Source organism: Rhinichthys klamathensis, unplaced genomic scaffold, assembly GCF_029890125.1.
Source record: "Rhinichthys klamathensis goyatoka isolate OS25496 unplaced genomic scaffold, OSU_Roscu_1.1 h1tg000053l_1, whole genome shotgun sequence".
NCBI classification, from domain to species: domain Eukaryota; kingdom Metazoa; phylum Chordata; class Actinopteri; order Cypriniformes; family Leuciscidae; genus Rhinichthys; species Rhinichthys klamathensis.
The window spans coordinates 3,967,258-3,984,898 of record NW_026606598.1 but is presented as its reverse complement, the minus strand read 5'-3'; the positions used below and the strand labels follow the sequence as shown (position 1 = coordinate 3,984,898).

Genomic DNA, 17,641 nt, shown 5'->3' with positions numbered 1-17,641 from the left:
TAAGCCAGGTGTAGTGCTCACTAAGGCAGGTGTAGTACTCACAAACAGCTCTATGGTGATGGGAACAGTGCTGTTGAGGGACGGGTTCCCTCCGTCTCTGGCCAGCAGAGTCAGAAAGATCAATCCAGCGGGAACCTGCTCATAATCCAGAGGACGATTCACCGTGATGACTAAACAAACAAACAGGGGTTATGACATTCAAATAAAACAAATATAAAAACAGAAAAAACCCAAATACATCAGCACATGCTTACAAGACACGCAGCTCTAATCCGTTTACGAAACACCAGAGGTCACAAAGGCTTCTCTAAAGGCATTTTCACGCTTTAAGGTGTTAAACACAAATCCGATTCCCCGCTAATGCACAGAGCGATGGCGAGAGCCTAATGTAACCCGTCAACAGCCTGAACAAGCAGTGAAATCGTATTATTAGGTGACTTTGATTTGAACACAGACCTGCATAGCCCTCCACCACAGTGATGCTGAAAAATGATCTGAACTGAGAAGCGTAGATGATGGAGTAGGTCAGGATGTTATTGGGAGGAGAGTCCTCGTCCGTCGCCTGAGAACAACACAAAGAGAGATGCAGAAATTCGTTATATTCTCACTATGACGACTATCTCAAAACAAGTTTCCCAAACACTCCTACCGCCCCATTTGGGAAAAGCAGGAAGCGTCGCCCCCAAACTTATGCCACTGGCCACAGAATCTGAAGGTGGCACTCAAGCAAACAGAGCAATGTCTAGTGACAAAGCAGTTGTGTTATTGTTAACTAAAACTAAACAAATATATTTATAATTTTAATTAATAAGGTGATATATAATAAGGTGATATATAATCCAAATATTTGATGAAAAACTTAATAAGCTTAATAAGCCTAATAAACTTAATAAAACGTAATAACTGATAACTGAAATAGAATTAAATTAAAGCTAAATAGTAAATAGAAATATAGTAAAACACATTATTATTACAACTTAAACTAAAATTGATGTTAAAACTGAAAATATAAAACTAAAAGCTAAAAAATTATTTATAGTATTATAGTAATTCAGATTTATCCCAATCTTCAAGCAGAAGGAGCTGGATGAAATATTCTGAAGGATATCAATCCACAATCCGACTTTGTGATGCAAGCCTGGAAAAATGCGTTCATTCATTGTTTTTTTTTCTCCATTTCTGTCACCACCCTTTAGCTTGCTTAGTTGGGGACAATTAAAATTCAGTAATATTATTGATTTGACTACACTAACACTATTGGATGACAATAAAAACGTAATAATTGATGATTTTTGCAACATCAACACTGTTATTGAACTGAATCAACATTGAGCTCAAAAGTGAATGACACCGTTGTCTTCGAGCTGCTTAGAGCTGAATTGAACTCATTTCATAATTGATCAACTTTACACAGATATCGAACTGAACTGAATTGAGCTGAAAATATTGTTTTCTGTAGAGCTGCTTTACAGCAGAATTGAATTCTGACAGCACAGATGATCATTATTTTCCTGTTTATCACTGTAAAGCTGCTTTGAAACAATCCGTTTTGTATAAAGGACTATATAAATAAAGGTGACACTATTCACTCTTCAAGAAGTCACAAACTCTCACAAAATGCCAACATCTAAAAGTCATTAAATGAACAGAAAAAAATGCATTATAAATTTTTCGTCCCAAAAGAGTAGCATTTTTGTATTTTATGGTAATAAAATAATGAATGGTATATACAGGTAGTGGCCAAAATTTATGTCCGACCAAGGAAAATAGGCTTCTTCGCACTTTGTTCAAACTTTTTATTTTGTATGCATGTTGTGAAGTTGTGCCTTGAGTGTAATACTTACAGGTACGCATTCCACGTTTCAATTGTATCATTTATCATGACACAACCAAACATACTGTAACAAACTGTGTGGATGTCATGGTCATACAGTACCAATCTTGCACTTATTATTCCTAGCCTACAATTCAATAAATCACTATATTATTAGATGTTATTTTGTGAAATATTTTGTGAAAATGGCCAGACGGAAGGAGCTGCAACCAATGAGCATATTGTTGATAAATCTGGTCCATCGGTTTTGGATATCGCTCATGTGCTGGATGTGAATGGTCACAATGCACAGAATTATTTCAGAGCACTGAGACCACTACCATGCAGAATGTAAAGTGCTGTGGCTGGTAAAGGAAGGTTATAGAGCATTTTGATAGAAAGATGAAAATAACCTGAATGAGGAACCACATCAAAACAGATCCTAAAGGTTTTGGAAGGATCTACAAAGTTGCAGGCACTTTGAAAATGGACCAATACTTGTGAATCCTGCTGGACAAAATGTCAAGTATGGAGGATCTGTTTGGAGATCAAATGTTTAGTTTTAAACACGATTATGATTCCAAACACACCGCAAATGCAACAAAGTTGCATGCAATGAAAGTGTTCATTCTCAGTATTTTGAAGTCTTCGAGTGCCTCCTCAGTCCCCTGACCTCAAAGCCATTGAAAAGCTTTGGGAAATTATAAACCTGCATTGTGAGAAGTCACGCAGGTCTTAATGAAGCTTATCTTTGGGAAGAACTGAAGGAGGATTGGAAATACGTTAAGCACGACACACGTGCAAAGTTTAGTGAGTCAATGCCCAGGAGAAAGGCTGCTGTAATCAAAAACAAGGGAGAGCCAACAAAATATTAATAACTAATTACATTGTAGTCAATGTATACTTTATTTCCAGTGAGTTTTTTGCATAATACAATAAAAACCCATATTTAATTATATGCTGGAGTTTGCCTTTCTTGCCAAATAATTTTGTCATTTTAATACCTTAACCCCTTAACTGTCACCGTCCCGCTACCGGGACGCCTAACTTTACCTCACTATATTTCTATTAAATCCTAATCTAATTATGACAAATTATATATCGTTGGAAAGGTCAAAGACTTCTAAATAGATATTCTACCCCTGTTTTGTGTTACAAATTATGTAGGAAGAGTAATTGATGAATTTATGACAAGAGTGCACCTCAAAAAATCTGCATCATAATAGGAGGTCTGACCTTTGTCACAAAAAGTCGATGCACCCACTTTTAATGATTGAAACTTCTGTTTTTATGCTAAAAGTTCATAATAAAACATATAATCTAGTATTTTTCAATAAAAAATTATAATATAATATTATCCTCTAAAAATGATAATATATATATATTATCCTCAAAAATATAATATTATCTTTTTTATCGCCTTTTTTATTATATCACAGTTATCATAAATTAGGTATCATTTGAAAGCTTATAAACTCAGAATTCATCCTGTGAAAACCGTTTTATAATTGAACGTTGCGTTACCATAGAAACGGTACTCTAAATTATTTTATCAGGCTCCTCCCCTTTTAGGCATCATTATATTTCATAATTTATGATCAAAACCTTTTCTAATCTTGACAAAACACATATTGTCAGAAAGGTCTGTGTCTCAAGGTTCCAAATTTTGTGACAGAATTGATATTTGGACAGAAATGTATTAATTTGTTAAGGCAGAATGTATACAACTAAATTCAATGGAATTCAATGGCACCCGGTGGCTATTTTTGGTACTACGCCTAAACAAAATCTCATGGGAACTTCAAATTTTGTGATATCAACTTCAAATTTGGAACATAACTTGGTTAGATTTATGGCTTTGATTTTATAGTAATTTTAGACTAAAAAATATTTTGTAAAATATATATTATATAAAATAAAAAATATATAGTACAGTATATTTGATTTACTGTAAATTTAAACTTCCATAACTTTTTCATACTTTAATTTTTTGAAGTGTTCTAACGTCAGCAATAATCTGCTGAGTGTTTTCTTTAAAACAAGACCAAACTTGGGTATATATTCCAAAGCATTCTTGAATTACAACCATTTAAGTTTGAATAGTGCATTTTAACCCCCATTCTCAAAAGGGGGGGTGACAGCTAAGGGGTTAACCAAGTTTAGTGTATTATTCTCCCCAATATAACATATTCCTCATATTTTGATAGTTTAATAGTCATTAACAGTAAACACTGTGTAAATACCCCCTTCCAGACATCACTTTTGGCCACTACTGTATTGAAGATGTTAGAATATTATAAAAACAATGTGAACTAGCAGGCATGCATAAACACACCGCCTCCTGCTGGTCAGATAAGTGCAACATCTGCCGTTAAACTGTCAATAACAGCTCAGATTAGAGCAGACAGCTGGAATTAGTGCAGCAATGTCCACACGCTGAGAGAATTAAACACTAATAGAGACATACTAACAGACTGACTGCCCCACAGTTACACATCAGAACCAATCTTTCTAATACAACTCTTCCCATCTATTCAGGTACATAGTATTCACTTTTCATCATCACAAAAGAGTTTGTTTTACTCTGAAAAACATCAGTCACAAAATGAAAATGTGTTGTGAACAGCGTTTCCTCTTTCTAGTTTCTCTTCCTGCTGTTTTTCTAAGCTCCACATGTCTTTATGTTTCTCACCCGGGCCCGGACGACCTGCTGTGGAGCCTGCTCGTTCTCCATGAGCGAACCTGTATACGCCTCCTTCTGGAAGATTGGCGCATTGTCGTTTACATCCATCACGTTAATGCGGAGACGTCCCGTAGTCTCCTCCCCTCCTCCATCACGAGCCAGTATCGTTAGAGTGAAGCGCCTCATGAGCTCATAATCCAGCCGGTCTCGCAGAGTCACCCAACCCGTCTCAGCATCCATTGAGAACCTGGGGTTAATACATGGACATGAGTCACCAATAGTTCATTCACAGTTGCAAGAGAGGTTTAGACAAATTAATTAACCAGCAATTGAGAACTATGTTCAGAATAGCATAAGGCGTTCTACTCATATTCTCTAGCAGTATAGAGTAAGTATAGGCTACTTTGTAAGTGTTATTTTAGTATTATTTACAATATATATATACTATGATAGGATTTATTCATATTTTTAATTAGCTTTCAATCGACTTTCATTTTAACTGAAATTTTAGTACTTCTGTTACGTGCTTTTGCCATTTTCTTTTTTGGTCAATATTTCTATTTAGCTTTAATTCACTTTTATTTCAGTTTAGGTATTTTTAGAACCTCAACTTAAACTAATTTCAGTCAGATGCCAAGGCAACATTTATATTTTTTTTAGTTTTTTAAGTTTACGGGTTTTTTTTATCTAATATTTACAGTATTTTTTTTTATTTAAGCTTTTTTTTCAATTAATGTAAATAATTTTTTATAGATTTAGTTAATAACAACACAGCACAGTATGCAAATTGTCAATTTGAATTAAGTCGATTGAATTGACTGACTTAAGTCAGAATATCCAGATGTCCTTACATTTGTAGTATAATGTGCAAAAAATATGCAGTATTTTGAATACTCTCCCACAATGCAGTGCCCTTGTGTTGAATCAATGCCATTGTAAATAAATTAATTTTAAAATCTGTTTCTTGACTTACATAAATAAATAATTTTGAATTCAATAAAATTATAACAATTACATGTTTTATTTATAGATAAAAATACTTTTTTATTTCCTAAATTTGCTGATAAGTCTTTGTTGCTCGTCAAATTAATATAGTGATGTCATGTGATAATGTAGAATAAACCTACTATGGTTTGAAATGTATATGTGTATGTATAATGTTTTAAAGAAAATGATATGCAGTATGCTAGTATTCCATCCCAAACACAGCCATGGAAGAAATCAGTCTATAGGAAAGGCATGCAAATCTACAGAGATGTGGATTAAATTAATCAGAGGAAATTAATGAATTAAACAAGACGCTGTATAAGTGTGAAAGGTCACAGTATGTTAATGAATGATAATCTCACTGGTCTGGCTCATCGCTGAAGTAATACCGAACCACTCCAAACGTGCCAATGTCATTATCCGTGGCCTGCAGAGAGACACACAAACAGAGAGCAACGAACATCAATAAGACACATACTCTTGGTCGTTTTGTATGTGAATGTGTGTGTTTGTGTGTTTCAGTGTTTTAATATTGAGATGATGGTGTCAGCATCCCCTGTCCTACCCTACAAAGTACACTGTTCTGCACGATTAACGCTGACACACACACACACACACACACACACACACACACACACACACACACACACACACACACACACACACACACACACACACACACACACACACACACACACACACACACTTCAGTAAGGACCATAAGGGGAAGAACTCTCCTCACACCAGATGGGCTGGCATGAACCGGCCGCCCTGTCCTCTACCTTACAACAACACAAGCTTTTGCTTCACCTTCCACTCTTCTATGGCCAGAACCACCTTTATAAAAGAGCAAAGCTTTAAAGTAAAAGAAAGTAAAGATGAGTGACAACACATAAGTGGTCTCACTAACATGTTGACCCACACCTCTACTCTCACTCAGTGTTATTTTTGCTGCTGTTTAAAAACCCAGTGATCTGTCTTTCTGTCTGCTTGATTTGGAGCGCTCTACATAGACAGCAACTATGCATGCTATAATTAGTGCTCCTCGCAATAAGTGCATGGACAGGAGTACAATAAAATACAATAGAAACAGTAATATTATTACAATCTAAAATATATTTTTTTAATGTGAATATATTTTAAAATGTAATTTATTCCTGTGATGCAAAGCTGATTTTTCAGCATCATTACTCCAGTCTTGAGTGTCACATGATCCTTCAGAAATCATTCTAATATGATGATTTGGTGCTCAGAAAACATTTCTGATTATTATCAATGTTGCAAACAGTTGTGCAGCCCAAAATTTGTGTGGAAACCAAGATTCCCAGAAGTTTGTATAGCATTATAAATGTCTTTACTGTCACTTTTGATCAATTTAATGTGGCCTTGCTGTACCAAATAAACATAATTACAAACAATAAAAGTACTAACAAGATTACAAACTTTTGAACTATAGTGCATTATCAAAACATGTTAAATTTTTCTCCTGAAAATGGGGGAAAGTGTTTCCAGAAACCACAGTGACAGATGGTGAATTTGGCATCTAGTCAACATCACAAAAACACCCCAAAATGACAATTTATTTGATAATAAATACAGCACAGGAATATTTACAGAAATCCCAGTGAAGTAGATAGCGTACAGACAGCATAAAATGTGTGTGTGCATGTAGAAATAAAGTTCTTCAGTGCTGAAGGCAAACAGATTCAAACCTGGCTTGTATCTTTATGCAAATGAATACAAAAGGGTAAAAAAACAAGTTACCACAGAAACAACAGTGCAGCTGCGTATGTGTGTGAAAGGAAATAGAATATGACAAGTGACGCTTTTCAAACACACACACGCACGCCACGTGTAACATCTGTTAGATCCTGATATAAAGAGAACTTGTTCTCTTTTTTGGAACTGATAATCCATCAAAGCAGATGTGGAGGTGTCTATTAGCAGCACATTTGTTATTGGGGCTTGATTTGGTGGGCTGAATCTGATCTGTAAATGTTTCCGCAGCTATTTGCTGTAATTATACACATACACGGTCGCATTCTCAATAGCCAGACTTTGCCAATATTAAATGTCTCGCCCAATTTGCAGCTTGATCCAAAAACCAGCCACTTAGATGGGAAGAGACCATCTGATGACATTTAAAGTAACCAACCATAGTTAGTTTCCTTACGTGACCTTTACACGTTTAAATCAATGAGGCCAGGTTATACAAACACCATTAGACACATTAGTGGAAAATAAGTGTAATATCCAGCCATCTAAATATAAAAATATGAGGTTTATGAGGATATCTTGTTTACTTGCTAGAAAAAAGGCCCTGACATACTCACGCCGAAGTTTTTTTTTTTGTTCTTCGCCTTGGGGTAAAAAGAAGTTAGAAATATGTGAGCAGCGGGATACCGTTAGCGAATATGCTGACATCACCCATGATGCTGAGAGTAAATAAAAGAAGGCGGAGCCTCAGAGCCACACCAACCTATTATGTAATCGCCATGGACCAATGACCTGGATTTTGTTCGCAATTATGTTACACCAGTTCACTCTTTGATTTCGCTTGAAGTATGTCGGGGTCTTAAGTCTCAAACAGAAACGTTCAATATCCCCCACAACACTTGATTTTATTTTCCATTTTCTGTCATAAATCAATGAATTTATTTAATAGATACATTTATAAACTTACTTTATATATTTAAAAATCTGTTTATGAGTGCCAAAAAACGTTTGAACTGACTCCCAAATGATATTTTACATATATATTTTATATATGTTTTATTATCGAAATTAAATGATGACCAGATGCTGCTTGCTGAATTAAGCATGTAATATTGCAAGGTTATGTGATAACATAGGCCTCCTACAGTTTAAAAAGTCATTAAGAAAAAATAAATAGTATGAACCCACAAAAATTGTGTATAGCCAGATTTAGATTTAGCATGGCTGAAATTGACCAATCCGCATCCAGAACAAGAACTATTTGATCAAGGATAAAGGTGTGACTTCATTCCAATTAGCTCTTCTATTTGGTCATTTCTGTTTAATTTTCTATCTGCATTTCAATAATAATCTGAAATAACTGCATTTTAATCCGCGGTTCTTCTTCTTCAAAAAAAAAAAAAAGTATAGCCTTAAGTCTGGTCTTCAGCTCTTATATAGCGTTTTCTGCTACATTCATGGGTTATTCTTGCAGGAGTCTGCCTGCAGAGTCTTTATTTGGTGTTTGTCACATTTCAAAAAATCATTTTTGATGTGTGTGAATCCTAGAGCTCATGCCTATACAGTGTGATGGACTCTGTTCCTGATTCAATTATTTTTGGCCGATTCATTGAAATGGAATTTCAAATCCGATGTTCTTTAACAGCTATGCTTAATTTTTTTTGTGCTGATGATAATGTCAAGGTAAGCGTATGATGTAAGAGATTGTGGTTTCATTTCTCTCTCTCGTGAGCTCTCTCTGATGGATCGTGGCTGGGCGCTGGTAATGTGGTTTCAGTTGACTGGCGCTGCTGCTGGTGTACAGGGTCATGGAGTTGTGTGAGTGTGCGCTGCTGTCAGTGCCACTATTAGAATCCATGATTCAAACGTGCCCTGATGATGACCTCACCCTCTGTGTGTGTTTTTATGTGTGTGTGGATTTTGACCACCGCTCGCCTGGTGCCACGCTACAATGTATTCAGCCAACCGGCCAAAAGAGTTTGTTAAAAAAAAAAAAAGGGTTAGCTCATTGTAAACCTGTTAATAGATTCAGCCAATCACTGTGAAGAGAAGAAACAAACAAGCAAATAAAAGAACAAATAAAATAAAAAATGAATAGAAAGGAAGAACAACCGAAATAAAATATTAATAATAAAAAATAAATAAATAACAAAATGAACAATAAACTAAAGAAAGAAAAGAAAAAGATCAAACAAACAGACAAAAGAAATTAACAAACAGACCATTAACATCAACAAACAAAAGATGGAAAGAACAAATTAAAGACTCTATAGTCTACCACAAACTTTTCCACAAACAAACAAAAAAGCGAACAAAATAAATTTGAGGGAAAAATCAAACAAAACAGAGACAAAAAGAACAAACAAATGAACAAAATAATTATTTCTAAGGTAAGAACAAAAAATTAAAGAACAAAATCAATAAAAGGAAGAAACAAGGAAAGAGAAAACAGACAAAAAAACAAACAAACAAAAACTAGAAAGAAAGAACAAACAGATCAAAGACTTAATCTTTCTTTCGTCTTCTCTATAGCCTTGTTTTACTTTTCACAAAGAAACAAAAAACAGACTAAAAAAAACATGATTAAATGGAAAATAAAAACATGAACAAATCACACAAAAAAAGCAAAAGAAAAGAACAAATGAAAAAGAGAAAGAATAAACACAAATTACAAAGTTCAGGATAAATGAACAAAATAAAAATAAAAAGAGCAAATAAACAACTGAACAAACCAGCAAAAAAAATAAAAAAATAAAAAAATCTATTTTTCTCTCTCTATTGTTCTCTCTATTGCTCCTTCATGCCCTTTTGCACAAACAAAATCCTCCCCTTTCTTGTGTCTTCATGCCCTCACAATTCTCTCTGTTTCTCTCTCTCTCTCTCTTGGTGTGATTGACAGGCCCATAAGTGCAGTGATGACAGTGCTGGGCTCCAGGTGTTAGTGTGACAACAGTCGCGACCATGACAGGAGACTTAATGCAGGTCAGGTGAGATAGACAGGGATCAGAGCGGAGAGAGGACGGCAGAGGTGATAGCATCTCTCTCTCTCTCTCTCCTCCATCCCTTCTTCCTGCTCACTCTGGCAAAGACACACACCTAAACCTCCAGACAGCAACCCAACAGATTTACAAAGACACTCAAACTTCAGTGAAAGAGCAGAGTAACAGCCTGAAGACAGGCCTAAATGTGCACCTGATAGTTTTTGACCAAACCCTGAAAAGACGATTCTCTCTAACTGACACATGTCAGACAACATCTCCGTGTGAAGGAAAGCGAAAGTGACACCAGGGTGAGGAGAAACCCTCAATAGAGATCTAGCTGTGACAGATGAGACAAGAGACCATCAACACAACCAAAAAGTCTCTTTTCATTCACTAAGACCAAACACCCAACAACCGTTTGAGCCAGAAAATATTTCAATACAATATAAATATTACAGTAGCACAACTGCTTCCAACATTGATAATAATCAGAAATGTTTCTTGAGCAGTAAATCATCATATTAGAATGATTTCTGGAGGATCATGTGACACTGAAGACTGGAGTAATTATGCTAAAAATTCAGATTTGACATCACAGAAATAAATTCCTTTCTAAAATACACTAAAATAGAAAAAAGACATTTTCAATATTTATAATATAATTGATACGATGATTAGATTTTAGATCATGTTATTATGTTAACTTAGAGTCGATGATTTAAAAACAATCAACTGAAATGTATTGAGCAGAAACACTGAGTGGAAATTTGTTAACCATATATTGTATAAACCATATAGTTCACTCTTTGAAAAAAAGAAGAAAACAAACATTAGGTGAACTTAATGTCAAGTTTTGAGAGACACTATTAACTAATTTGATGGAATAAGTTTCCTCAAATGTTTTGAGTCAATTGGACTTATTCACTCAGATGAGTGTGTGAGAGAGAGTATTAGTCTCGGTGGTCAAAGTGAATCTGTGACTAAGCTGTAAGTGACACATTAATCCAATGGAGCAATCTGCCAAAACACACACACAACACACCCTAAGGGCCTCACTAATCTACTGAGATTAGCAGAGAAATGTCTCCAGAAGTAACAATCGGACTAAACATTCTTATGGGGACGTCCAAAAGGAAAGGTGATTCATAATGAATAAAAAGGGGTTTTAAGATATTTATTTAATTCATTCTAAAGCAGCAAAAAGTTTTCTTTTAGGTAAGATGGCCTGTGGAATTACATTTATTTTAAAATAATAGAAATCTAAGGTATCTCCTCATTTGACAAAGCTTGGAAAAATACATTTACAAGTGTATCTGAACATACTGAACATAAAGGGCATTTACAACATTTTGTCTTAAACCTCTCGGTCAGAAATACTCTTTATCTACAAATAACAGTAATATAATGCCAACTGTATGCCATAAGAAATCTCTTTCACACATACACGCGCATTTACAGTAAACCAATCAAAACTTGCAAAATCATATAAATCCTTATTATCCATGACAATACAACCAGTTCCATACATGTCCAATTCACTGTACAGTACAGTAGTGGTCAAAAGTGATGGCTGGTCTAGGAAAACTGACACCTTCACCCTTTATTCAAACATTATTAAATATCTCTTACATGGTTTTGAATTTGCGTAGTTGTGCTTGGAATCAATTGTTTTATTTGTGATTCACGAATAAAATTTTGGCAAAGAAACATGCCAAATTGTGTGGACAAAATTTGAGAAATCCAATGAAATATTAATAACTGATTACGTTGTGATGTATGCTTTTTTCTGTGAGCTTTTAATTTTGATAGATATATGGATATAGATAGACAGACAGACAGACAGATAGACAGATAGATAGATAGATAGATAGATAGATAGATAGATAGATAGATAGATAGATAGATAGATAGATAGATAGATAGATAGATAGATAGATAGATAGATAGATAGTAGGGCTGTAACGATACCCCAAACCCACGATTCGATTCGTGTCACGATTCTATCACGGGGGCGGGGCTTGAGGGGGCGGGGCTTGTGGTGAAAAAAAAGAGATTTTGAGAGAAGAAAAAAATACTGGTATTTTTATTAAATAACATTAGGAAAAACCTGTATAATCTAAACACCAAAGAACAATAATAGGCTACCTATGCAAATTATTAAACTATACTAGGCAGTGTAGGTTGCTGCTTTTGGGTTGTGTTCTGTACTCCAACTAAATTGATTTCGGGATGGTGCCGTAGGATATGCATCTGCATGTTGGACGTGTTGCCGGTCAATTGAGGATTCATTTAATGCACTTTCTGAGAATTTATATTTCAAGTTTTGGCTGCAAATTTCACGTCCATAATGCTGAAATTGCCAAATTTTAAATAATTTATCCTCAACTAGTTTTGTGGTGTAGGTCTACATATTTTATAATGTTAACTTCAAATAATACTAATAGTAATTTAAAGATGTGGTAGTTCTCAGGGCCTGAATTTCGTTTTGGAAAATGGGGGGGGAAATCCCCCCTTAGATGATTCTCATGGGGGGGATTTTTTTTGTTTGAGGGGGAGAAAGGGGGGGGGGGGGCATTTTTTCCAAACAAAATTACTACATTTATCTTGCCTAAATGTTTGCGCTCATTGCATTTTTACAATGAGGTAATATTGTTGTTAAGAATTTACACATCACAAGGAAGCTTGATTTAAATTGTTTAATTAAATTTTAAAAAGTAGCACAAATAAATACAATCGAATAAAGATACAAATAAAGACAATTAAAGAGAAAAGTTTTTGAATAGGTCTAACACTAGTATTCATATACAGAAACTGAATAAAGTAATCAAATGGAAAATAACACTGGGTAGTATTTTAGTCCTGAATAAATTAAATACATATAGGCTATTAATCCTGATTCCTTTAACTTAAAGCTATCTTTTGTTGTTTTGACAACAAAATTAATGACAGACACAAATATGGCTGCCATCACTTTAAGAGCTAGTGCACGGATCCTGTGTTCATTATACTGGCATGCGTTTTATGCTTATTAAAGACAAAACCGACTATATTTAGAGTATAGCCTAGGCTACTCACAAAGACCGAAATTGACAATTTTGCATGTTAAAGCAATATAGTCCGCGAAAAATAGTTACTGGCCAGCTGTTTTTGAGGCGGATTTTCTATGAATGTGCGCATAGAAAATAATCTCTCAGAGAGCGCGCGAGCACTGATTAGTTTAAAATCGCTTGAATGTTTAAACTGGTAAGACTTAAAAAGACTTCAGCCACGATCCACTGCTGGCCCGATTGTGCAAGTGAATATTCCGTCATGTCCCGACCTTACAGTCTATGGTCCCGACTCCTAAACGCGAGTGTGTATTATCGCCGCAGCGCTTGATGCCTGCCTTGCACAACACAGAGAGAGATAGAAGACGCGCGGCACCGCTGAACACTCACGCTGTTTGTGAAATTGCGTCTGGAAGATAGTTATTATCTTATTAGATATTAGATAGATATTATCTGTGTGGATTACGATTGCGGGAATTTCCCGCATTATAAATGGGAGACCTGCGGGAATGATTAGAATTATGCGCAATACCCGCAATCCCGCGCCGAAATTCGAGCCCTGGTTCTGGACAGGAAGGATAACTCTGGGAGTTGGAAGGGGTGTGATCACGATTCTGCCTTCTCACATCGCGATACAGGATCGTGGACCTGAGTATCGCGATTTCGATTTTATATCGCGTATCGTTACAGCCCTAATAGATGGGCAGTCAAGTGATAAAATTTTTTTATCTAATTAATTACACAATGTGGCGATTAATTAATCTAATAAATCACAAAATAATCACACATCAAAATTGGCTGAGAAATTATCCCCAAAAGACAATTTAAAGTCATTATTGTGTTAAATGAGAAAAGCATCAAATAGACATTACAAAAAGTAGCTTTAAGAAAAACTTGGAGACGCACAACAGTTGCTCTGGCTTTATAGGTAATATTTTCATAGCAAAAGCAGACACTATTATGTCTAAAATATAACAATATTAACTTCTTATTTATTGAACTGTTGTATAAAATCAATATCATATTTGCACTCATGCTATACAGGTAATATGAATAAAAACTCAGCATTTTTGTATATAATTATATATAATTTTGTATTTTTTATTTTATAATTTAAAAAAAATCATGCAAAAAACATCACACAACAGGAAAGACGAGTGCTGCCTCAGGGCGATGTCTGAGTCTTATCAACTGTTTACTGAATAAACCTATTACAGCAATTAAATAAACACAAGCGAACGATGAACGTCTTAACGAACTGGAGGACCATGATAAGAAAATGAGTAAAAGAGTGATTTAAAGAGAGAGGAAGAAAGGGAGGAGAAAGAAGAGATGTGCTGTGGATTGAGAGAGAGAGAGAGAGAGAGAGAGAGAGAGAGAGAGAGAGAGAGAGAGAGAGAGAGAGAGAGAGAGAGAGAGAGAGAGAGAGAGAGATCAGCTTTCCGTACACATTTGGCCACAACAACAACAAAAAAAGAGGGATTAAAATGAGTGTGACAAGAACAACACAGCCAAATTATACCAGAATAGACAGAGGAAGAGAGAGAGAGAGAGAGAGAGAGAGAGAGAGAGAGAGAGAGAGAGAGAGAGAGAGAGAGAGAGAGAGAGAGAGAGAGAGAGAGAGAGAGAGAGAGAGAGAGAGAGAGAGAGAGAGAGATTTGGCAATATGAGTATATGAGGTTTGAATACAGCCACCAGCTATACTTTATAGACAGATCATCATCAGCGACTGTCCTCCTCGCTCTTTATGATTAAAGGAAAAAAAATTAAGAAGACTATACACAAAGAATGATGAGAGGAAAATTGAGAACATAAACCCAGATAAAGAAATATGGCCACTATATGTCAAAACTAGAGAACCTCTCCTCTTCTTCATTAACTGTACAAACTGTATATTCTATCCCCTACTCCTAAACCTACTCATCACAGAACACATTCTGCATTTTTATAGTTTTAGAAAAGACCACTTAGTATATTTAATAAGCTGTTTCCCTCATGGGGACCAAAATGTGTGCACAAGGTCCAAAGTGACTGGTTTTGGAATGTAGGGAATACCAGAACCACATACCCACCCACACCCACACACACACACACACACACACACACACACACCCACGCGCGCACACACACACACCCACACCCACGCGCGCACACACACACACACACACCCACGCGCGCACACACACACACACACCCACACCCACGCGCGCACACACACACACACACACACACACACACACACACACACACACACACACACACACACACACACACACACACACACACACACACACACACACACACACACACACACACACACACACCCACACACAGGGACAGAAATCCATTAGTGCTATAATGGCTGAAGGAAAAGAGAGTGTATAAATGCAAGTGAAAATAATAAATAGGATATGGAGAGATGCAAACAAACCACAGTGAAAAGACACACTGAAAACAAAGAAGCAATTTAGCAGATATGAGCTGCCCTCATCTCATGAGACACATACAAACTAAATCACTATAAATATTTATAATGATAACCACTGCCATCACTGATACATATTAAACAATGTCTCTGAGTGTGTATGAATGCCTTATCAAACACACAATAGGTTATGTGTATATGGGGTTTTGTGATGCACAACTTTGTGTTACACCGCAAAAAATGCCTTTTTGAAAATAACAAATACATTTAGAGAGAGTTGTTCTCAAAATAAAGTGATAGAAAAAAATCTTCCCATGGAATAAGACAAAACCAGTAAGACTTTAGTAGAAAATTACTGTTAATGTAAAAGATATCAATCCACAATCTGACTTGTGATGCAGGAATAAATCATAGCGTTTGTTCAACTGAGCCTCCTGACTGAGAAGGCTTTCCTCCAGTCCTGTCTCCAGATGGAGTGCACTGTTGTATTGAGCTAGCTTAGTTAGGGTTTAAAAGATACTTAATAATCAATAATTCTACATTAACAATTTGACTGCACTGACACTTTTGACAAATTTGAACTGAATTGAGTTAAGACTATGACAGTTTTCTGCAAAGCTGCTTTATACAGTAGCTGAATCAAATTTTGCAACATCGATTCTGTTACTGAACTGGATTGAATCAAAACTGAACTGACTCAAAGTGAATAACGACACTGTTGTCTTCTGTAGAGCTGCTTATTAGGGATGTCCCGATCCGATACTCAGGATCGGTATCGGCTCCGATACTGCCATTTTTGCGGGATCGGGTATCGATCAGACATCGATCAGACGAGGCCGATCCAAATCCGATATTGTGGGTATATGTGTTATTGTTAAGCCCCACAAAAGGCACAAAAACATTCTAAAGTACCATAACGTTTTCGTGCACTCTATTATAAGTGTTCTGAAGCCATTATGTGAGAGAGAAATTAATATTTAAGTCATTAAATTCAAGATCACGTAAACTTTTCCCTCTCGCGGCTGTCAGTCATTCTCCATTCAGCATTCAAACAGCGCGTCGCGTTCGGTTACAGTCAATGATGAAACTATCTTCAAGATGATTCAATGTTAATACTATTATACTTGATCTGTAAGATAAAGGTCTATGTTTTCGCATATAACAACTTTATCTTGCTGGACTTTATTGCTGTAACTCAATCGTGTTACTCTCTACCGGGTGTCGGACGCTGTCGGTTTGATCCATAGGGTTTGATCACAACACTAGAGTCAGAGCACTATAATTGTTCTTCACGCGCACAGTAACTAAAATTTAAAACTGTTAAAAGAAAAGGCTCAATAAACGATTGCATAGATAGATACTGTATAATACACTGTCCATCAATATGTATCTCCGTTGTGCTTTGAACTTTTCAAAGCGGACTCGACGCGCTGCGTGCTGGAACTCCACGTGGCTTCAAGCGCATCATTCTCCGCTCGGGATGCGCATACGCGCTTTGTGCCGCACTGTATTGAAGCCTTTCATATCATAATGCAGTGACGCAATTAAAGCTTATTAACATTAATAATTATTATTAATGTTGCTGCCTCATTAAATAGCTGTGCAATACACTTAAAACATGTCTCAATTTTATAGCAGATTTAGCTATATCTAAAATAATTATCTTTTTCATTTTTGTTACCCTTGTTTTTCATGAATGTATTTTACAACAATAAGAAGAGCAATGTGTATTATCCACTAATAGATTATGATCATATATTTTGGGGATTTGTTGTTTATCTTTATAATGAAGCTGTCTGTAGAGCGTCGGCGCACTGAAGCGTTTTTTTATTTATTTAGTTCAAATATACTATCAGATTTAATGTTATACCTTGACAAACTATACATCATTAAAAAGATATAAGACTCAAGATTCAGTATTTGACCACTATTGTATTCTGAGAAACTTATAGTGACAGTTATGTCTTAATTTGTGTCAGGAGTTATGAA

The 17,641-nt window shown here is 35.7% G+C and overlaps 1 protein-coding gene across 3 annotated transcripts in view; it reads right to left on the bottom strand.

Annotated features, from left to right (window-relative positions):
• cdh23 (cadherin-related 23) overlaps nt 1–17,641 on the bottom strand; it is a 310,447-nt gene that overhangs the window by 72,369 nt on the left and 220,437 nt on the right. For all 3 annotated transcript variants that reach the window (XM_056248248.1, XM_056248246.1, XM_056248247.1), the window contains exons 14-17: nt 5,846–5,910; nt 4,506–4,743; nt 457–562; nt 43–170 (exon numbers count right to left, since the gene is read on the bottom strand). In XM_056248248.1, coding sequence (XP_056104223.1) covers nt 43–170; nt 457–562; nt 4,506–4,743; nt 5,846–5,910 — 537 coding nt within the window. The remainder of the gene's footprint in view (nt 1–42; nt 171–456; nt 563–4,505; nt 4,744–5,845; nt 5,911–17,641) is intronic.